At 40.3% G+C, this 23,940-nt stretch overlaps 1 protein-coding gene across 2 annotated transcripts; it reads right to left on the bottom strand.

The window, feature by feature from the left end:
* Positions 1–8,342: 8,342 nt before the first annotated feature.
* nptx2a (neuronal pentraxin 2a) lies at positions 8,343–23,028 on the bottom strand. Of its 2 annotated transcripts, none has more exons than XM_075454978.1 (5): positions 22,107–23,028; positions 20,367–20,613; positions 15,344–15,588; positions 12,049–12,228; positions 8,343–11,464 (listed from the first exon to the last, which is right to left on the bottom strand). In XM_075454978.1, the coding sequence occupies exons 1-5, from the start codon at positions 22,554–22,556 to the stop codon at positions 11,237–11,239; spliced, it is 1,350 nt and encodes a 449-aa protein (XP_075311093.1). In that variant the 5' UTR covers positions 22,557–23,028; the 3' UTR covers positions 8,343–11,236. The 2 variants fall into 2 exon arrangements, with proteins under 2 accessions (XP_075311093.1, XP_075311094.1); XM_075454979.1 differs by having other exon boundaries at positions 20,367–20,610.
* Between the last annotated feature and the right edge of the window lie 912 nt (positions 23,029–23,940).

Below are 23,940 nucleotides of genomic sequence, written 5' to 3'. Positions count from 1 at the left end.
TAAGGTCAGAGAAAAACAATCAAACTTGAATGGAATGCCAATCACCGAGTGAGCTTGGCAGAAAGACAGGAAATAGTATTGCAATCAACCTGGCTCTGTTCAGAAATAAACGTTCTGCCTACCAGCATATAGCAGACAATTTAACAGCATGGTTTTTATTTGTTTGATCCGTTCAGTGGATTAACAAAATTAAACATATCCCACGAATGTAACCTCAAAGGTGCTGGTAGGGGAATTTTGTTACAGTCAGATGTAGCCTCCAGCTTCTATACTGTAGTTTCCATTTTTGTGCTAACCTATTGTACTGGCTATAAGCCCCATGTTTAACATGTCTTAACAGCAGCATCTTCACATCTAAGAACTTTAATGTAAAACTATTCATTTTAGTCCATAATAGTTGTTTCTGACTCTCCATTGCTAATGGAGAGAAGGATTACTTTTGCTTTGTGACAAATGGCTTGTATAGATCTAGCTTACTCAATTATGCAAAAATTATTGCTGTTGATGTGCACAACCTTGAAACACTTGGGGCATTGGCGCAATGAGTCGTGTCAGCTCTCATTGTAATCAGTCATGTCCTCTGTAACTCAGGTGAACGATGGGTTCCTTGGCACTAACTGAGCCTGCACCAACTGCCTGCCAGCCCCTATGAATCCCTCTGCTGTGCATATCAATGACATTTCACTATCCTGCCAACAGAATGTATAACAGACTGATTATTTAATAATGTCACCTGCTATACATTATGCATTTTTCAGAAAGAATTTAATGGTGCAACAAGAAACAATTGGCAAATATACCATCCCATCTTCAATTCATCTCTCTAGATTCAATGCACGTCCCCTTGAACTTTCTTTTTTATTTTTTTTATTTCATTGATTTCTGCTTGTGTGCAAAAAATGGCTGTACATTGCTCAAAGTTGAGCTTAAAATGAATGCAATCTACATGCATCTGGATAGTTTCACACTAACAAATATAGAACACACAATTCACTAACTATTCCAGTCTATTCGGTCATGAACAAGGTAGGCTGTGTTTAAACAGCACAGAGACACAGAAACTTAAAATCAATTCTTTGTTTATCACATGTGAGGACATTGTGCTTCAGCCTTACTAATATCCTCTTAACCGTGTAGAGTCCACAGGAAGAACATGGTTGAAGTGAGGGACCTTTGGCAGCAAGGCTGACACGCTCTTACTCTATCATAACTATTCTCCTCACATAACCATCTGACACACAGGTCCCAAAGTTACTCTGCTGATCTTATCCGTGTCCGCGGCTCAAGCTACTGTTTTTTCCTATTCACTGACACATGTTCCCCATCTGTCTCATCAACCCACAGCCTCTTGTCAGCTTTTTGCACAAAGTGAAGTAACAAACGCGAGTTTGCTGCAGAATCAAGAAGGGCTTACTTTCAGCCAGAGGGGACAGGAAGTCCACATTCAAAAATAGTGAGTAAACATGAAGGCTCTATATTTAGAATCTGTGTGGATTTATCTTCATGAGAAAAAAAAAAAAAGGTTTTATGTTTTTTTTGTCCCCAATTCCCTGTCACGATTAAAGCCACATGATCTGCTAATGTTAGCAGGGCTTAATCGCACCAGCAAGAGCACTAGTGTGTACGCACACATGCTCCACCAGCTGCGGCAGAGAGGATGGGTTCATCTCTCGGGTAGGGAAATGCTGGCTGGTGTTGATTTTGTTAGTAGTGGTGGAATGATCTTGATAATACACTTATCCACGGTTCCTCTGGGGGAAGGCAAGCCACCGCCGATTGATTAGATTCCATAAAGATAAACGGATCATGCAAAGTCACGTGTCTAGTTTATTACTGGGTGATTATGGGAATTCATTCCATGAATCAACATCAGATAATAAAGCGATGACTAACTGTATTTAATCCCTATAGTCAAGAATTGATGATTGGTTTATGTCACTTGTGTGTGTATCTTGAATGACTGTCTTGGAAATGAAGACATTTTTACTCTCACACCTTGGATTATACTTTGTTCCAACCAAAACAGCAAAGGCAAATTTTCATTACAGCTAATACATTTCTAGGAGCAACAAGGCATATGCAAATGTAGGAGAGACCTAATCCTATGTAAATGATTGTAGATACACAATTGAAAGTCTCCTCTTTCAACAACTGGTGTACTCTGTGTACAGATGAACCCATTCAGACCTAAGGCTTTGTTCAAATCAGCCTTCTTAAAAAACCCCAGAGTTTTCTGTCCACTAAAGCCTTTCATATCTCAGTTTCAGACGAAACTATAAACATGTTATAAATATAAATTGAGAGGTTAAACCTTCACCTTTTGTTATGAATTATTGAATTTGCCCTCAGGTTTATCAATATGTATATATTTTCAAATTCTGACAGTACGTCTTGAAAATTTTTATGAGACATGTGTTACCACCCCAGGCTTGAAAGTCAAAAATGTGCATATGTCACTCCAGGTCATGGTTTGTTAAAGGACTAACTAGAAATGAGTTTTTTTTTTAAGAAAATATAACACTGTTATACATTATATACATATTTAAGAAAATATGACAACCAAGTCCTCTACACTTCTGAACTCCACCGGAGTTACCACAACATTGCAGGGATGCAGTTGATGGCTTGTTTACAAATGATTCAGTTTTTATACCAATTTTTTCATTTCATTAAGGAAAAATGTTATCTAGTCTTAATTAGAATATGTTTTCCTCTGCATCTTTTTGGAGCTGCAGATTAGTTTTATGTATTTTTATGACTCATGTTCGGATCTTTGCTTAAGTATTTAATTCAAAAGGGGCTACTAACCAAGTAAAACAACCCCTTGTAAAACAACAATGACTTATTTAGACTTTTAGATGAAGGAAAGTTAATCTTCAAATCCAGGTTAGGTGATTTCCTCTGTTTCATATTTAATTAAGTTGATTTAGCAGATGGTATTACCCAAAGTGACTGAGGGGAGGAACAGAATGGGTGGGATGCTGTATCTTGCCCATAGATATTTTGAGAGGTTGGGTTTGTGCCAAGTATTGGAATTTTGTTTATTGTGTAGTCATGACGGCAGAATTGATTTTCTTTTCTAAAACTCAGCAAGATTTAAAATAAGCTCTTTTCCCATCAGTGAAAAGCCGAACCTTTAATGCAATAAACTTAATTCAGTACTACGTGCACTCTTTCCCTCAGAATGAGAGACCAGTTTGATCCGACAAATTTGAAACCATATGGGAGGGAAACTGTGTTTTTTTTAACTTTATGCAAGGAAACTGAAACTGCCACATGACCCAAGACAATTTGACCTGTTTAATGGCAAAACGAAGACAAAAACAGGCCATTTTACAACCAGGGTTTTTCATTCCTGCAGGTGAAAAAAAACATTTCTGACTCAATAAAAAAGGCAAAAGACAAAAACATGTAAATTATGTAGTCCACACAGGTGCTGGAAGGTAGGAAAAGAGAAAGAAAATACACTGTTCTACAAATTTAAGATCTCAACTTTGAGGAAAAAAAAATAGTACCTTAAAGCTTATCTACTACAATTCCACTTATCAAAGTTTCTAGCAACAATCCGAGATATTGTCATAAATGTAAATGGTCGCTGAAAGGATACATTATATCACTCTCAGAAATGGAGGATAAATTACAAGATTAGAGAAGAATTTAGAGCAGGCGGTGCTCAGGTAAAACAATTTATATTCTGGCTGTGAGCTGGGCTTGCCGCAAGCCTTGTAATCTGAGCATGAAGAACTGAAAGATTTATGATTTTCTATGATACTTCAAAAATGCTTTTGCTGCTTAGAGGAATATAGATTAATTAATATGTCTCTCTATTATCCCCAAGGTCTTTGATCATCAGAGAGGAGGCATTTTAAACTGTCAAATACAGCTGTTTCCTCTCCTGTGTCAATGAAGTTGTTCATCCCTCCTCCATTCATCTCCTTATTTTGTTCGTATTCCCCCAAAACTGCATTGAAGTTATCTTACTCTGCCAACTGAGCACAAAAAAAGTTATGAAAAAGATGAAAATTCTTCAAAAAGGTGGGGTGCTTTGTTAGAAAATTGCTAATAACAATACAACGTTTTGCAAATCTCATAAACCAAAATGTTATTCACATCAAATCCTGAAACTGACATGGCACATTTTGATATTTCATGAAGAATGTTAGCTCATCTTGAATTGATGGCAGTGGTTCATCTCAAAAAAGTTCAAATGGGAGCAACAAAACACTGGAAAAGTAAGTGGTTCTGAAATGTATGAGCTGGATAAACATGCTCCAATTAATTAGGTTAACTACAACAAGTCTGCCAAATGACTGGGTTTAAAAAGAGCACCTTAGAGAGGCAGAGTCTCTCGTATAGATGGGGAGAGGTACAGCGATCTGTGATCTACGTCACAATTCCGCTCCATGGCTCACTTCACCTCCCGGTGGCCACGCCCATCTCATCAACCAACTCAGCTCACTTGCACACCACTATTCTTTCACTCACCAAGAAAACAGAAGTTTCTCCAGTTCATTTGCTCCTTGCCAGATTATTGTTGCTTTGATTGATCACCTGTTGCCAACCATCCCTGTTTCTGATCTGCCCTCTCTGTCTACAACCTGGTAATCCCACCTGCCTTCTGTCTCTGTCTACGAGGTTTGCCTTGTGGGCTTCTTTGTCTAAGCCCGTGTAGACTCTCTGTGATATTCTACTGCTGGGCCTCCCTCCTTTACAACCCTTCTGCCTGTTCGCTTTGGATCCGCCTGCCTCATCGGATTGTTTTCCTGGTTTCGGGCTTTTTCTTTTCTTGACTACCTCCCCTGCCTGCCCTAAACAGAACTGTTGCCTGACACAAGACTGAACTGTGAATTTATTCCAATGAAAGTCTACTGAGAACTGAGCCAGCTTGTCAATGTGCTGCAATTGGGTCCAAACACCACCTGCTTCACCATCTACAAATTGCAGAGCAATTTCAGAATAATGTTCCACAATGGCAAATTACAAAGACTGAAAAGTCCATAACCTACTGTACTTAAAGCCGTGAAAACCATTTCAAGAAAGTGGAGACATCTCTGTGCTCAAAAGACATAATATGAAAATCAATAATAGGTGCAGGTGATCTTCGGGGCCTCAGGACAAAAACCACATACTGCATCTGTTACAACAGAATTACCTCATAATAGAGGAGTTCGGGTGCTAGACTGGTCTGCCTGCAGTCCAGCCATCTCAAGAACTGAAAACATCAAGAGCATCATGAAAAGCAAAGAAGACCCAGAACAGCTGAACAGCTAGAATCCTATATCAGACAAGTGGGACAGTATTTCTCCCCCTAAGGTCCACCGACTGGTCTCCTCAGTTCCCAGGCATTTGAAGACTGTTGTTAGAATAAGAGAGGATGCTGTAGAGTGGTAAACAAGGCTCGTTACAACTTTTCTGAGACATGCTGCTGCCATCAAATTCAACCAGAGCTGATAAAATCTATTCTGATTAAAATATATCATTTTTTTATATTCTAGTGTGAAACAAAATATCGGTTTGTGAGATTTCCTAATCATTGCATTTAGTTTTTCTTTTCATTTTTCACAATGTCGCAACTTGTTTGGGAATCGGGGTTGTTCTCATTTGTTCATTAAGTGCTTGAGTTGATCTGAAAAATAGGGATCTATTTAACCAGTGATCTGATGGTATTTTATTTCAAGGAGGCCACACATCTGATGCAGTCAAAAAGACAAAGTACAAAGAACCAAACAGAACCAGAGATGAGAACAGTATGTAACTGTTGTGATGCATAATTCTATAGAGGCTGAAGGGGGTTTGTGGGTCTCACAATGTCTGTGATGTTCGTGACATCCAAAAAAAAAACAGTTTTCCCAGTCCCGAGAGAGCCTGGCTTTCTGCACAGGCTTTAATAACAAAGCCGAAGTTCTTCGCTCCTCTTAAATTCAAAACTTGTTTTTCTCAAGTCTTCACAGAGCTCACTCTTTGGGGCTCCATCAGGGAAGCTGCATGTGAGAAACTGGGTGCTAAAAGGACTCTGACACTTTAATTCTACCCTCATCCTCACACCCTTACACCCCCCCACACTTGTATCTACTGACACTGGAAAACACTCACTATGATTTGATTCTAATCACGTGTTTTCACACATTTAAACTAAACCTTCGGCAATGTGTGCAAAAGCCAGACAATCCGCAGCACTGAGAGCAGGATGTACTGATGTGAGGGAGAGCTCTAATAAATATGGGTCAAACAATTATTCTCGGTCACTGTATCCAATCAAATCCAATAAATGAATGGACAATGAATGGCAGAAACACAGCTAAACTGGTCATTTGTTTGTGGTGATGTATTGTTATCATTACATCTGCAGCAGCTGCTGATCTCATTTCTTCACAGACCCTCCAGAATTTTGCTGGCTCAAAAAATCTCCCTCCCAAACTCTGTTGCAGCAGGAGAAAAACTCAATAACTGGAACAAATCCACTCCTCAGACCCAGGACACCAACAGTGCTTTCAGCCACACTGCCTCACACACTAACATGCAAGCACACACTTTGTTTATCCTGTTGTGTTATACCACTGTCAGAGAGATGGATGACATCTGTAAAATTTAGCGATTAGGCTTTTATCTTTTTGTTCAATTCCCCTTTAAGTTTGATGTCATTAGAGCCATGTGACACCTTCTGTAAGATGAATTTGTCTCATCCGTAGCAGTCAAGAAAACTAAGAGACAATGGCTGCTATTAAATCATAAGGTGCGATGAGGCAGCAGAAATCAGTTTGTCATAAGCTGAGGTGCAACATTTGTTGTTATGCTCCCATCACCAGCCATTATAAACATTATTCTCTAATTTTTCACCGACACATTTGCTTGTTCCTCTGATGTCCTATAGGTTTGGTCCTTCATGTGTGCCACAGCTTCCACCAATTTTGAAACAATGATAGGAGAGCTGATAATAAAAAGAGCAATAAAAATGACTCAATTTAATGTTGCACTTGTTTAACATCGCCTGACTTGAGATTTCTCTCTGATGCTGCACGGCATCTATTCAAGGAACGTGTGGGATCTATGACAACTACATATGAAGTTGCAGATTGCAGCTACTTTAATACTTCTTACCTCACCCTCCAGTTCCAACAGTCTAAGAGAAACTACAACCCATTCCCAAGGCGTCAAATATTGGTGTTTGGTCAGAATCTGTGGCATATTTGAGTCATGTACAAGGAGTCCTTTTGGTAGGATGATTACGAGGTGAACAAATTACAAGGTCCTTAAAGCTGTGTATGAGGTGGTGTAGAGTTTTAGGATTCATGAAACTTGTGAGACCTGAGTGTAAAACCAGATTGGGACAATTATCACCTCACTTGACTGTTTTCTATTCACTTTTTACTTGCTCTTAACTTTAACCTGCTTAGGTTAACCTTAAACATTAGAAGGTGGGAGTAAAGAAGAAAAGAAAAAATCGCAGAAATATAGCAGAGATAGAAAAGCGAAAGGATTATGTGAAAAGACTGGGCAGGATTGGCTGTGAACCAGTGATATGTTGAAGGTCGCGGGTTTAATCCGGTCTTCCCTCTAAAACAGCCTTGTCAAGAGTGACAGCTGACTTCATAACATCGTTAGGATTCATGTCCAAATGGTGGGAAAGAAGCGGGGAAATGTCATCAGTAAGTCAACATAAGCTGTATCGCGTAAGTGAGGAAGAAGAATGTAGCTATTGTGCAATTTTTGAGATTGTGATGTTGCTTACTTTTCCATGGACCTATGTACAAATTTTGCTTTGTCTGATTGGATTCAGGCAAAAAAAAAACCACACAGGTTTAGCCGGCACATTGAAAACTGATGCTAAAGTCTTTCTCCTGTATCATTATTGTGATGTGAAACATTCTCGGCTAAGCAGCATTGAGAATAATGGGCAGCGGCTGCTCAAAATGCAGAAGGCACTTAAAGGCTTTTAAAAGCTTCAAAATGTTTTGTCCATTCAGTGCTGTTGCAGAAACATGACAGACTTTGTGGACGCAGAAGACCCAAAAAACACAATGATTCTTACTTGCTAGTTTCCCTATAGTAATGAAAAATATATAGCAATGAATATTATGTTGCAATAAATCCTCTTCAAATCCTGTCGTATAACCCCAGATATCTTGTGTTAGACATTAATTCCACACGTTTCATCCATGTGAAAACCTTGTGTCTACATTACCCAAAAATATAGTCTATTCAACCAGAGTTTGGGTGAAATGTCACACTTTGGTCACCACTTAAGTCACCAAGACATAGTACACGTAAAACATGTTGAAAGCTCCCTTTAAGAATGATCAAAGCATCTAAATGAAAGACATTATTCAGATGTAGTCTTAGAATTTTATTATTTTCTTCACAGAGCTGAGTGTAGAAAAAATGGATGTGAGGTACCACACAAACATAGTCAACGTTAAATGCTGTCGCAAAGGGCCACATTTGTCCGTGTTCTTAGGACTTCTGTGAAAAAAGTCGCATTGTGTGCTTTACACAAACTGGTGCATTTATGATTTATTTAAAAGCAAGTTGTACAGTGTTACAGCAGCAATGCAATTGGAAATTGGACAGAAAATATGTTGCTGCCCCCCAACAACAACAACAAAAATAAATTGAAATGAATAGATAAATAGGCAATAAAACACATAATTCACATTGCAAGTTGTGTATAGGGGTAGGTGGCTCACGATGTTCATCTGTTAAAAAACAGGACCCCTCCCTGGTGCACCATTACCAGCACACTGGCAAAAGCGTCAACACACATCGTCAAGGAGAGAAAAGAAAGCTCACAGTGTCCTACATTGTAGCAGTTCTCATAATCTGCATGGGCAGATTTTTTCATTTCCACCTGGACTTCAGCCAATCCAGAGGATTTCTCCTCTGCTGACAACATTTCATTGTCCAGATGAGAGGATATATATACTCCCATCTGTATTATGGGCTAGTCCAACAAATGATATGGTGCTACCAACAGGACAAATGTCTGCATCTTCAGTAGAAGTGATGTGACCAAAAATGTGATGCTAGGGTAAACCAAAAACAAATCGAGGTTAAAGAAGGATTTTTTTCATTAAGAAGCATTTGCGAAGAATGATGCTTGACCTTGGTGGAGTTAGACTCCGCTCTGACTCCATCACTAACGCAGCACAATGACAGTTTAATAAAACATGCTCTAACTGTTCCAAACAGCTGTCAATGTTCCGTCGCACTGTTAAGTTGCTGCGTTAAAAGTCACATCTCTTGTTGACTCTTTTATTCAGTGCAATGGACATTCATTTTTATGTCGAAGAGGTGCAAAATTGAAGCTGGTACTGCACATGAAAGGAGGCTTTAAACACATTTTGCCTTGTCTTATGCCCCTCATGGTCTGTGCTGTTCGGGAGCCTTGCTACAAAAGCTGACAATAGATTTGAACTGTCCACAAGCAAAAAGCACGTATGGTTCTCACAAAAGGCCATTCACCATTTAAACAAAGCATTTTTAGTATTCCTGCTATTTTTTTTTTATAACGTCCTGCTAATAGACAAAAACCATAAGCAGAAAAAGCTGAAGAGAAAAAAAAAAAGCTTCCAACAGGAAAGAAATATTTTGATGATACATTAAAACATTGTTAACAAAACACTCAAGAGAGGAACAATCACAACATGTCAACTAATCCTTGTATTGTCAAGGTTTCACTTAATTTATTATGTTCACTTTTGCAACATTCAGTGCTGTCAAGTAGCCTACTGCATCAAAGCTTTTTAAGAATGTCGATAGACGCTTTTAAACCGTTTACAGGGAAAGCCCACAAGAAGTAAAAAGGAAATCTGGATGTACACCAAAGACAAATACCAAAGCTTATGTCTTTTTATTTCTGCTAATTTTTTTTTTTTTTATGAGAACAAATATTAAACAAACGTGAAAACAAATGTCCATCCCCACATTGACAGCAAACTTTGGCTAAGGTTTATTGTCCATGTGGTGCCAAAATACACCAACCCAGTACATTTTGAAAAATATATTCTATCCACAGATCAAAACCTTTATTCTTGTACAGTGTGAGGCAATTAAGACATTTGATGCTGACATCCATAATATCCATAGCAAGATGCTGTCATCTGACTGCCTCTGCAGTTCAATATTTTATCAGTCATGACACACTTAGCTTAGAGAAACACCAGAGGACCCGAGCTGCTCACTGCTGCACTCATTCATAAAACATGGATAATTACTACCCACATGAGGAATGAAGGATTGTCCTTGAGGGTCAGATCCAGTCCCTGCCCTCACTGAGCACTCAGCTGCCGTTCCCAGCTCTGTTGATTTGCCAGTCTGGGGCAGCTGTCCGACATTGCTATTAACCTGAGCAGTGCCAGCCCGTCCACAAAGCTGTTTGGGACATGGCATCTGCTCAAGGGGCAGCGAGGTATTAAGCATAGATTTGCAAGAATGAATATGTCCTCCCTCCGTCATAATCTCTGGTCTTTTTACACGCAAGGCAAGCCTTAAAAAAAGGAACATACACACACAGTCTTATGTAATGCTGTCAGCCCGCTGCATTGGCTGGTTTTGGCACACCACACTCACTCTGCAGATTGACAGAAAGCACCACCACTTGTGAACTGACTTCAGCTCACCGCTCACGCTCATGCATTATATGTAGGCAACCTGCCAGGTTCGGATGCCTGAAAAAAATCATCAACAGCGAAGGCTGTGGTTGTCCACTTCCAACTCATGAGCATTCACCTCAGTCCACTGCCCGTCTTCTTTTGCATCTTGTTGCTTTTCAAACAGCAAAGAAACTCACAGCATGTTGTGGCCGACCATAGTTTTCTTCAATACTTCAAAGCCTGTGTGAGCTCACATTAACAAGGATATAGCGCAGTGTCGTCATTAGAAGGAATGCAACCAAAAAGAACTGTTTTCAAAGTGTAGTCAAATGACAGCTGAGCTACGGAAAGGAAAAAGAGCACAAAATTACAGCAGATCATATCATTGCAGCAGACTGATGCAACAGCATACGGTATCTTTCTCTGGGGAAATATCCTGGAATGTCTTCAGGGTTCAAATTGAATGGACATATGAACTTGTAAGTCCAATAAACACCAAGTATTTGAGACCAAGCAGTCATACCATAAATTATGTCAAAATGGCGTACTGCTACCCTTGCCTTTGGGATTCAAAAGAAGCAACAAACTGTCCCAATGAATAGCGACTAGATCCCTGCAGCCGTACTGGATTCCTCAGATTTCATCCTTTAGGAATCAAAAGCACGGTCTTCACAGATTTCCAGAGCAGCTTTACTTGCACCACCAAACACTTCCACATTTGCGTCAATCCAAGGAACCACGTTTCCAGGCATGTAAGCTGAGCAGTTGGCGAGACCCATGATGTCCACAGGCCGGAGTACTCTGTCCCACATGTTGAACTGGCTCAGCTCGCCCACAAAGGCTTGGGTTGCATCGAAACGGCCTCCAACGACATCCTTAATGGAGAGACAGAGCAGAATTTATTTCGACACTCGATATTAACGAAAGTTTATTTCTGAGGAAAATGCGTCAGGCTATAATTAAAATGAATCAATTCTCTTTGAATTTCATCAAACTGCCAAGGAGCACTGAATATTTTTTCAGTAAGCGTTGTGCAGTCTCCAGTATTGTGCAATCTGCAGCAATCTTGCCTTTAGTTTATGACTGAAACATAAAGCAATATCATCCCCCGAGGCTCCAAACTAATGTTTCATGGGTAAAAGCCTTTCAGCAGAGGTAATTTACATGTCACTGTACACTTTTTTGAATATATACAAGGTGTCATAGAGCTAATAAGTAGAATAACATTGCCAAAAGAGCTTCCATAATGTGAGGTTTAGAAGTAGATGAATGAGGTCATATTGAGAGGGCCACAATAGCGTGAGAAGAGCCTTGCTGCCTCTTCTCCCCTGCTCCCTGCTCTGAGCCTCTGGCACTCAGCTTGGGGGAGAATACACACATGGGTCCTACTAATACGAGGATGAAAAAAAAAACACGCACACACACACTTATTTTTTACTACCTAAGCTTTTAGTCTCACCTGCTCCTGGCCGAGGATGATCACCCCTCCAGGTTTAATTGGGTGCCATGGGGCCAGGTTGTCTCCAGTGCCCAGACGCTCGCCGTCCTGGTAAGCCTCCCAGAAACCGTCTCTGGTCGTCCAGGTGATGCAGATGTGGTGCCAGCGCCCATCACTCACTGACAGAGGGAGCTGGGCCACCTGGTTGGGAGTTAAGTGCGGAGAGTGGATGACATGATGGTAAGAGGGTAGGCCAAGACAGCGAGTGAAGGGAGGGGGCGTGAACAGAGTCAAGGTATAAGTTTAAATGTGGCGTGTTAGAAACAACGACATATATTAGAAAGGTTATGGCTTCTAATGGAATCTAAATTTTAGATTACCCATAAAGGGATAAAACATCCTTTAATGCAGTCATTTGCTAACAGCAAATCTGCGGCCTCACATGCTTTTTGCTTTGTTCGTGGATCAAAGAAAAACAACCGATTATTTTACCAACCAATGGCATCATAGTCCTCCAAGGATTCAGCACAACACAGGAGATTACCAGTGTGCACTGCAGCTCATTAGCCTTTATATTATGAGCCTGAAGGATTACTTTACACTCATGTCTTGTTGCAGATGTAGTTTCAGATACAAATAGACCTGAGAGGATGGAAGTCGCTCAAAATTATGGAGGCAACTGACCTCATTAAAGACAGCAGGTGGTGTGTCTTCAGGAACACCGGAGGTGTCGTTTTAAAGTCTCTCAGATTGGTCTGAGCTACACCAAAGCTTTAGTCTTTTAAAATGAAAAGCTAATTCTGGTCGAACACTCGACTTGTATATAGGGTAGGTGTAATTTCTCAGTTCTAACTTCAGAAAAAGGCTTATTTTCCTATTCTTTTAAGCTTGTCACAACATTTCTAAGCATGGGTAAAAAACAGCATTAACCAACATTAGGACAAAATATAAATGTTGACAGCTACATCAAATACTTTTCATGCTATGAAATGTCAAAATGTCTCCCGGGAAAAAAATCTCTGTGATATGTTTTTTATGTTCTGTTCTTTGCTGTACCTCAGTGGGGTACAAGAAGTTCTGCAGATACATGTAAAATCTCTGCCTCCAACCGGTAGGGATAAAGTAATAACAATGTCAAGTTTTTTCTGAACTTTGTAAAAAGCAGTTTCAAATAACATTGTGATCATCAGAGATTCTAACATCAGATTAAACATTCACACTTGCCAAGAGAAGTGAGTGCAAGTGTTGTACAAGGCTGGTGGAATCAGTCACTGATTAAAGGGATGGTTCGGAGTAGATTCACCCTAGGGTCATTTGAACCGTGACATCCAGCCAAGTAGCCCACCCGAAGTTTTTCCGATCTTGGCCGAACATCAGCCGAGTTACCGAGTTATCCCGAATAGCTTAGTACAAACGCTAACGCACCCTGGCAGTATCTCCAAAATTACCACACTAAAATCACATGTCATGACACCAAACTTCTACAGTAGTACAACTATGGTCTGTACTCACAAAACGATGCATTTGGAAGTTTGTACATAGTCCAAGAGTTTATTATTATCAAACAACAAAGTATATGCTATATTCTACATGAATTTTTATGTTGTAGAGTTGTGAATTTATTTTATCAATGGAGAAATTGAGCAGCCTTGCTTTGTTGTCTACAGTAGTAGATTAACCCTCATCTTACATTGAAGCTCCCAGATCAAGGAAGTGACGTCGACGCAGCTTTAGCAGCAGAGAAGCTATTAGGCTTGTGTTGATAATAATAAACTCCTGGACTATTTTCAAAGTTCCAAATGCATCGTTTTGTGAGTACAGACCATATTCGTACTACTGTAGAAGTTTGGTGTCATGGCATGTGATTTTAGTGTGGTAATTTTGGAGATACTGCCAGGATCCATTAGCGCTTGTACTAAGCTATTCGGGATAACTCAGTAACTCAGCTGATGTTCAGCCAATATTGGAAAAACTTCGGGTGGACTACTTGGCTGGATGTCACGGTTCAAATGACCCTAGGGTGAATCTACTCCGAACCATCCCTTTAAACTCCAGCAGTCCCATTTGAATGAAAAAATGAGTTTCCATGACCATGTTTTGGGCAAATGAAGAGGAAATAAGCAGACATCAATAATCTTCCTGGGCAAAGAGACAAAATATTCTGATGAAGATGTTGCTGTGTAAAAACAAACATCTCCTCCCTTGCATAGCAATGTACAAATAAAAGGAGACAAAGCTGCTCTTTTTGATGCTGTCTGGGCAGATTTCTGCCTCCTTCTCACTGTGCAACCAAATAAACAGCATAACAACGTGCCCCAGTGGACCCTGTTATCACTGTGAAGAAGTCCAACACATGAATGTGCTTCTCCACATGGTCATTATATTCACCAGCTTTGTCTCACTTACCTCCATCTGGTTCCCTTTCGCTTTTTCTCTGTGCCAAACTTTCCTTTTCTTTCTGATCTTTTACCCTTTTCTTAGGGTGCTCTGTCACCTCGAAAGCACGGTTGCTTTTTGATTCCCAACCCTTTTTCCCTTTTTTTTCCGATTGCACCCTCATCCTTCTCTCCCGCAGTCGCTCTCTCTCTGATCTGTCTGACTTCAACACATGTATAATGCACAGTGAAGGGGAAACTGTGGGGAGACCTGCCTGTGCCAGCAACATCCAGTGTAAACAAGACAGTGGGAAAAAAACTTCAGGAACATTTTATCCAAGAATTGCCTCTATTCACAAGCAGCCTTGTCACCATGAATGAAAAGATAATTTATTACTACAAAAAAAAAACAATTACAGACCTATTCATGAAATACTGTAAAACATTAATGTATGTTTAGAAGCTGCATTGTCTGTGGTTAACTGAAATCCCACTGACTGAAAGCTCGCAGTATGAGACCGTCTCCACAGCTGCGGGAGGATAAGACCATCAAATGAGCACACATGGCAGACTTAGTCCTCTAATGAGTACTGTTATCCTTGAGTATGTGTGGAATGTGGGTCAGGCATATTAAATGTTTATAAGGTGCAAAATTAAATATTCAGAGCTAATGGTCAGTGAATCTCTTTTCCACTTTATCATTAATGTTCTCACACAAACCAGCTACTTGTTTCACATCACAAAGCAAACTCACATCGGTATTATCACTCAACCTTTGTATTCAATTAGCATCAAAACTCATCTGTATTTACCAGCTGTGTTCCTCAGCAAACAATAAAGGATTCAAACCTCTTGTCATAAAATCAGGGCGCAGTAAGGGCAGCCCGCCTGTCAGTTGATAACAAAAACACTCTGTTCAGTAGGTTTCCAATTAAACGTACCTTATCATTGACAAGCAGCTCAATGGGGTTGTTACCCCATTCGATGAGGACTATCTCATTGGCCTGGCCTGGCACACCATAGGAGAATGGGGTACCGATACCAGGACTGGCGTTGGACTTGAGCCACATGCAAACAGTGAAGGCGTACATCTCAGGGAGGCTCTTCTTGATTCGTCCATACAGATAGTTAGTGCGAAGAGGGAGGGACACCTTGAAGTCCTCAGGTGACTTAAAGGCGTTATTACCTGTTAGTGGATAAATAGAATGTATGATTAAAATCTTAATTTGTCCACTATACCTGATGATGATGCTTAAGATTAGAAGCAAAGTTTCTGAGGATGGTAACTTAAATGAAGATATGAAAGGGTGAATAATTAAAAAGCTGTAAATGCTATTGAACATTTTTCACCCCCTCTCCCCTCCATTAAACTGTAAAGCTTGCGAGTCCTTTATAACTTGCATAGCTACACCATAAAACACAGTGAGAACTTCACAAAAACTCACAGTTAAACAAATGGGACAAAGACATCCTTGGTTATAGAAAATTATTTAACATTATGTATTGTTTAGGCAAATGCATGTGACCTTGCCTTTCAGGATCTGTTGTTAACCCTCTTTAGTGTAGTGCTATGTTCAAATGTATTTTTTTAATAACTGTTGAGCAGTGCTGCACATCATCTTAGAGGAATTTTTGGCCCATTCCTTCAGCTTCGGCTCCAGATATCTTTAGATAACTTCACACTAACTACTTGCTTTATATACTTCCACATCTCTTGTTGATACTTGGTGTCTTCACACTCACTGAAAACACTAATTCCACTTCACTGACACTAATTTTTTACCTTTCATCAACTGCTAATCCGAGAAGACATAATAGTAAATAGATGAAAAAGTGTGACATTATTGTTTGATTTTTTTTTTTTAATGTTTACAAAAAAAGTCCTGATTGCCACTTGGGTAATTTCCTGCATTTGAAATGCTGCTAATGTAAAATTTTCAACCTAACCACATATAGGAGAAACAAGAATCAAAATACAATTTAAGAATGAGGCAACAGAACAACCCCCTCTGCCCCTCAGTAGCAGGCCTCTTCATACTTCCCAATAAGTTCTCCAGTTGAAGCGAGCACATACACCAGATTTTTGTTCGTACTGTTAGGGTTTGTGGATTTTGGTGGACTTTGATTTGGTTTTGTCTTGTTTTTCAGGGTTTTCTTCTTTCCTGTTTGTTATTCAGTCATAGATTTTTATTACGTTTGATTCAAGTCTTGTATTTACTGGTGATTAAGTTTATTATGTCATTAGCCTTGTTTTCCTTTTAGTCATGTAGGTTCTTTTTCACTATTCTCTCTCATAGTTTCCTCAGTCTTCATGTCCTAGTCATCAGTTCCACACACTCACCTGTGTTCAATCTTCTCAGCTGCATCCATTCACTAATCACTTCCCTCCCAGTATCTAAGCTCCCTGTTTTTCCCTCAGTTATTCTCAGATCATCATTTCATCCATGGTTTGTCTGCGTTGGTTCATGTCCGTTCTTGCCCTTAGTCAGTCAGGTTTTTCTTTTCACAGTTTAGTGTGATGGTGTTTCTAGCTTTGCCGCGCTTTTTGTTCTAGTTTCGAATAAATCAAGTTCTGTTCCTCCCCAACCACCTGCCTATCCGTGTCTGCACTTTAGATCCTCTGACCCACCCTGAACCATAGCCCTAAAAATTACCCACACGGTCTCCTGTAATGTACCGCCCCTCCAAGTGACAAAGCGTCGTCCCACAGAACACTTCCAACCATTCATACATTCATGATACGAGTTGAAGAAGAACATATGACTTGGTTTTTACTAGTGAATACAACAGATTATGACAAAACTTTGTCACTTCCTGGTTGGGTTTAGCCAATAACTTCACTTGGTTAGGGTTACAAATCAAAACTCCATTGTTAGGGTCAGAAAACATTCATGGTTAAAACAAAAATAGATTATTTTTACAATGTTACCTTCACCTCCATGGATGCCTTTTCTAAAACTCGCATGAAGTTGCTCTCACAACTAGGGCTGGGCGGTATGACCAAAAATACATATCACGGTATTTTTTCACGGTATCACGGTTTCACGGTATATCACGGTATTTTTTTTTTCATGCATAATTAGGTGTTCACAGTATTTTCTACAGATTGAGAACAGAATTAAAAATTAAAATTAAAATTCTTCAAAATAATTCCTTCGTTAATAATTGGTCACACAGAACTTTATTGTATTAATATTCACATCTTCATTGTAAACAAATTAATAACATAGCCAATTACACTGGTCGGACTGTTCAGCTGTTTCAGACTGATACCTCCGGTTCAGGCTGCTCCTCATCCTCAACACGTCTCTTTTTCAATTGCGGAAAATATTTTTCAATACTCATCTGGATTGAAGCAGCAAACATTCAGTGTAAGAGTTTAAAAAAACTACTTTATTTGATTCACAGCTGCTAGTGTTTTGACCTCGACAACCCAACTACATTTTTTTTTTTTTTTTTTTTTACGGCAAACCTGCGACTAGTTAACTTTATAAAGAAGGCGTAATCGCTTGTTTGCTATGGGTCGGGTCGGGATGGGACTACATTGTATTAAAAATATCAAATATTTTTATAGGACTTTTTAATGGGAGCTAATCTAACGCGACGCTGAAGCTAGCAATGCTTCCACACTTCCAGGGATGATATCGCTGATGGAGACACGCGGTGTGCACGGAGGGGAGGGGCTGTGTGTGTGTGTGTGTGTGTGTGTGGGGGGGGGGGGGGGGGGCTATGTGAGAGAGACGCGTGATGACAGAGAGACTGAGGGAGAGCAGGAAAAGGAAATGCAGCTTAACGAAGACGAGTATTTTTTAAATAGCGTTAAAAATAATAATAATAATAACGAAACGCAATATGTGGCGGCCGGTGTTTAATCTGTGGCGCACCGCCACGAATTGTGTGGGAAACACTGCTATCCACCTTCACCTTCGCGTAATGCAAGTGCTTATTACCACCTCGCACCCATAGACAGTAAACATGCGTGTTTAGAAGCGCAACACTGAAGGGTCCCGTCTCAAACAATGTCGCGCGACGCAGCGTTCCCCCCGTTGTGTAATCAAATACACCGGTATGGCGGTATATTAAAAATTCATTATCATAACGAAATTATAAACCGGTATTCGGTGTGAACCGGTATACTGCCCAGCACTACTCACAACCATTAGAAGTTGCATATTCTACAAATGTAATCATAGGCTGTTTCGGCCTGAATGAACAAAAAAGGAACCTATGTGGCAATCACTCAAGAAAAGTCACATGTCCACCTCAGTAAAGACATTAACTGAGTCTACACCATGATTGTTTCTGTGGTTCCAGTGTGTACTTTTGACACGTGGCATACCATCACCATGCAGTGCAGCATTAATGCAGGAGTTATTTTATGTATCTCTGCGCGACCAGGTTGGGCCAACCTCTTTCAATTATTCCTGAGGAGAACATGAATGTTTAAACTAAATTACTGTTGTAAAGAAGTCAAGGTTATAGAATGTATTATATCCTCTGTAATTAAAAAAAAAAGGAAAAAAATCTATTACGACCCATTAAAATGCATGTTATTTTACCCTGAAACCCAAATAAGCGATAGTGGTGTAAAGCAAGATAATCACCAAAACTGGAAAGAATCAGCTTCTGTTGGCCACATTTCTTACACATACCTTTCTATGAATGCTGAGGTAACCAAATCTGGGCTAAAACAGTGGACTAAGCAACCACCTTATTGCCTGACTGACAGAGCAGACTGCTAGCGTAGTTAAAAATACAAAACCTACTATAAATACTATTTTCAGGCTTCCATGGTGGCTCCATGGTGGTCAAGTAGATCACAGCTTATAAATTATGTGGCTGGCTGTTGGTCAGTTAAAAAATGACTACAAGAGTTTTGATATTCAAGGAGAATTGGGAACTGAATAGTGAGATGAGGAAATATGGATTCTCGATTGTGTGTGTACGAAACAGATGAGGGGAGAAGCTAACTGACACTTTTGAGATAAAATGAAAAGGTAACTGGGGGAAAGTAGCTATAGAAACCACACATGTGAATTACTTTACAGTTGGTTTGCACAAAGGAATATTCATGATAAAGATTATTTTAATGATGGTCATTTCAAACAATTTCTACCCACAATTTAAGATATAATACAAATAAAAAATGTGTGCAGGCAGAATGTGTCCACCTCTGAGCTCCACATCAATACTGTTCCCCCTCAAGCTTAAAATCAAAGTTACAGTATGCATTCCATCCCTGCATATTTCTCTCTAAGTCCAGGGTAGATAGCAGTGGAGTTAAAGTCACTGCAGCACCATCACTTGTGGAAAAAGCCTCACATTTCCGGGTAACAAAACAATACCAAAAACTCCAGCCTCTCGGCTCGTTATAGGAATGAATAAACTTCTGTCTGTCACAGTTTTGACATAAATTGAACTAAATAAGACTCTCTAACATTTTTTTTTTTTTTGCGATGATATTGCACAAGTGGTTGGCTTTCTGTCAATCTTCCTCACATCTGAGCAATTAACTTTGACTACCCCAAACTAACCCTAGAATCAACCCCTGAATGAATCCTCTGAGCCTTGAGAAACGAGAGCATACAGGAAACATGAGTAAATGGGGAAACTGACTTTTTAATTTTTTTCTCCTTCAGATAGAGATATTTTGTGTTATTTTGACATCCACCATCAAAGACAGCCCCACGAATGTGAACATCTCTTGAATATTTCTTAAACTAATCAAGAATTCAGCTTTGCTTTCCAGGCCTTATTTCTAAGACCAGGAGCTTCTCTAAAAATGTCTATTTGAAAAAAAAAAAAAGAAAAAAAGCACTCTCAGAAATATTTACTTGCATCCTCAGAACTTTGCACAAGGATTGACTAATTCATCTGGCAGACACAAACTAAAGACGAAAAAAAGAAAAGGAAAGTTGGCATTAAATCCGGCCAATATTTCACAGCATCCAATGTATCACTTACTTTTCTCGAGCTCTGTGATCCTCTCCAGGAGGGAATTGAGAGTGCTCTCTGTGCGTTGGCGGTGGGCCGCTGTTTCATTGTAGAGCTGGCTCTTCTCCTCCTCTAGCTCGGCCACCTTCCGGAGGAGCTGGGTCTCCAGCGCCCCCAGACGTTGCCGCAGCAGCTCGCGGAGCTCTAGTGGCAGGGGAGTCAGGGCTGACACTCCTCCAGCGGAAGTGTTTGTGGTTGGGAGACGCAAACTCTGCTGCTGGGAGGCAGACAGCAGAGTGGATAGATAGAAAGTTCTCTGTTAGATTTTTTTTTATTGGATATGTCTGATACATTTTCAGTAGCATTGTTTTTTTTAGACTCAGCAATATCTAAAGGAAGTCAATGTGCTATGGCAGACTTTGATTGGTGACCTGCCAAACACCCAAAGCTGTGCTGGGTATTACAGATAGACGTCACCCAAAGTAAACACCAGGCATGATCGCAGATGGATTTTGGAAATGGAGAAATGACTGTACAGGCCCATGCACGTGACCAACCCAAAGATGCATTGAAAACTGCCCTCAATTATCTATTTCTAATCTTGTCCTATTGGCAGGTTCACTTTGGCATTCAGAAACTCTGGGGCATGTCCAAGTTTAATTAATCTTTCATGACAAAATGGTACCATTTGAATGGGTAACTAAGAGGTTCTCTGGTGATCTGACAATGAGGTCCAAGGAGGGCAATCTGTTGATATATAGCTTTGATTGGTCCAAAAAATTATTCTCCTTGTAGCCATGTACCATCAGTAGCCTACCAGTCTGGCAATAATCATGAGATTAAGTCGATGTAGATCAATAGAAATGTGATTAAATATGCAATTCGATATGCATGCTTGCTGCTGCAGTAAATCCTTGATTTGATCAGTATACTAAAGGAGGGAGGGGGAAATAAAGTGATGGATGGATCATCTGAGTAACATATTGTATGTAAGATATCTTTGAATTTTGAAATTACTTCTGTTGGGCCCTCATGTTGAGAAAATGCACTTTAGTACTGACATAATACACCAAGTCAGGGTTTACATCAACCTTTTTCTGTATGCAGAACACCACACTGTAGGTAATCAGATGAGAGTGATCCCTAAGCCCTGTGGAAATATTGCTAAAAGCAGGGGTATTTTTGAACAAAGTGTTTGTGGAAAATCAAGGTCTCGGGTGTACAGGAATATGAATGACTAAAGCATTTATTATTTGGTTTATTTTCAAATTTCCAGGCTTCGATGCGGAAGGAATTTGAGGGAATTAATTCAATCATCTGCTTCGAATAATTAGTCACATGGCTGCAAATAAACAAGGCCCTATGTGGAACACATACACAAACTAGTCATGAATTATTTAAGGAGCATTGCAAATCCCCATAGCACACACATGATTACACCTTCGACAAGATTGTTTGCTTCTCATGTCTCACTGATGAGTCTTGCTCAGCGTCGTCTTTTAAGGATTGAAAATGCCTGACATGACGTGACATGCCTATAACTTGACCCTTTGATCTCTCCATCCCCCTGAGAGATCTCTAGCTACCAGAGCCACCTTTTACCACACGTCTCATGCAATTGTTGCACGTTATTACAGTGCTGATAATCTGATACTGCTGATTTTTTGTCGGGAGCCGTAGGAAAATATTTGCCTGCTTTAGGAGGCAAAGTAGGCTACAAAGGAAGATTTCTGAGTTACGTGCATCAGCTGCGTGTTTGTGCCATCTTACCTCTAAGTTCTCCAACCGACCCTTGAGAGTCTGCATGGTCTTGCCCAGTTGGTCTATAGTCTCACCGGGGTCCCGGGGCAAGTCCCCCATAGTATTCTTCCCGTGCTCTTTTCGTCTGGAACCCTGACCCCGGGACTTGCCATGCGCCGTCTCGTCGGCTGCCGCCTCGCAGCGCGCCAGCTTGGAGTTGAGTTCTTTAATGGTTCCCTGTTGGCTTACGATAGTCTCCTTCTGCTGCAGGATTGTTTCCCGGAGCTGGATGATCGTGTTGCGCAGCTCGTCCTCCATAGGGCTGCTGCTCTGGACACGGTTCCCCGTTGGACCATACCCGCAGCCGGGCTCTGCGCCCGGGGGGATGGCGTTACAGACAAAGCGGCTACCTGTAGCATCCTGGCTTCTCACTGTGCGTCCGCAGAGCAGGTACAACAGTCCAACAACTAAAACCAACATCCCGGCAAGACCCCCTAAATAAATCCGTTTATAAAAAGAACAAAATAAAAAAAAATAAAAAAAAAATAGTGAAGTCGCCCGTAAAAAAATAAACTTCTTTCGACCACAACTAATTAAATGAAGTGGTTGGGAACATTCCCACTCTTCCAAAGAGTTCCAAAAAAAAAAAACAACAAAAAAAACTTAGTCTATAAAGCGACTGTTACAAAACCAAATCAGAATCCGCAGTGTAGAAATGATACTCTATCACTCGTCCACCAACCACATGGTCTTCTGGTAAAATAAAAATATATTTATGAATTGGAATTCTGTCAGCAGGTGGAAACTCGACTAAATCTGAATTTGACAACTCCTCTATAACAGAAAAAGTTGAAGCCTTTTGCTCTGTTTTTTTTTCAGAGAGAAAATCCACAGAGTGCTGCAGAGAACTCAGTTTTGCTTGTCTTGCCTCTCCGGTTGGTTGGATTGTCAGTGAGCGGTGCTGAAAAGACAGCGACGCTGCTCAGACAGATTATTATGGGGAGGTGCGCACTGGCGCTTCCGTTCATCCTGTGCGCGCTCCGATTATTCAGCTTCAGCCTACGTCATCACTGAATCCCAGTGGATTGAAGTCATGCCATGACACGCTGCGAGTCCATCTCATTGACTATCTGACCTGTTTAAATGTGCTGAAGCCAAAAGATGTCAAAGAAGAAAAAGGACTCTAGGACAGAGAACTAACTGCTGCGTTGAGATAAATGTTGCACTTGTGGGAGGGAACAGTGCTTTACCGTTGAACGATGTCTCAAATCCTGGATGAGTTTGTGATATTTTCTACGTGGTGGTGAAAGTTAGAAGGTGTGAATTCCCTACCATCTTTATTTTTTCACCTGCATCCTAAGTTTAATTTGCACACAGCAGCATTGTGCTGTATGTTGTTTGTACTTTTGCCATTGACAACACATCTAAAATGAAAAAGAAAGACATAATTCATGCTGGCGATACTTTGAAAATAACTCAAAAAGTCTGTGACAATATGATGAGTCAGGCTGAATGGCACCAGTCGTAGTGAATTGCTGGCCCTAGTTTGTTATACGGTGGCCTTGAAGTGCAAAACACATCAGAAAATGCAACAACAGCTCAAAAACCATAACTTCCTTTTTCAAAAGAGAACACCAAAACAAATCTCAACATTTCTCAACAACTGCAACGACACATGTCATTTTCTCTCCCATGTGTGCGCCACTCTCATTAAACCCCATAAATTAAAGGCTCATCTCCTTTGTCTCCTCATCTCATGTCTTCTCCCCTCCTGTCTCTGACCCACAAATCTTTCACAGCTAAATATTTTGAAGGATGACTCAAATCCTAAATATTCTTGGAGGAAAGAAGATGGCTGTGATGG

This window comes from Odontesthes bonariensis, chromosome 21 (assembly GCF_027942865.1).
Source record: "Odontesthes bonariensis isolate fOdoBon6 chromosome 21, fOdoBon6.hap1, whole genome shotgun sequence".
In the NCBI taxonomy this organism is placed as follows: domain Eukaryota; kingdom Metazoa; phylum Chordata; class Actinopteri; order Atheriniformes; family Atherinopsidae; genus Odontesthes; species Odontesthes bonariensis.
Note: the sequence above shows the minus strand (reverse complement) of the source record. Positions and strands in the feature narration are given on the sequence as shown.

What these genes read in the sequence shown, in the direction of transcription:
- nptx2a (XM_075454978.1), bottom strand. Translation starts at nt 22,556, where the DNA reads ATGTTGGTTTTAGTTGTTGGACTGTTGTACCTGCTCTGCGGACGCACA. An exon ending in GTCGGTTGGAGAACTTAGAG is followed by an intron (nt 20,614 to 22,106) that starts GTAAGATGGCAC and finishes TCTGCCTCCCAG; the next exon opens with CAGCAGAGTTTGCGTCTCCC. An exon ending in TCATCCTCGGCCAGGAGCAG is followed by an intron (nt 11,465 to 12,048) that starts GTGAGACTAAAA and finishes CTCTCCATTAAG; the next exon opens with GATGTCGTTGGAGGCCGTTT.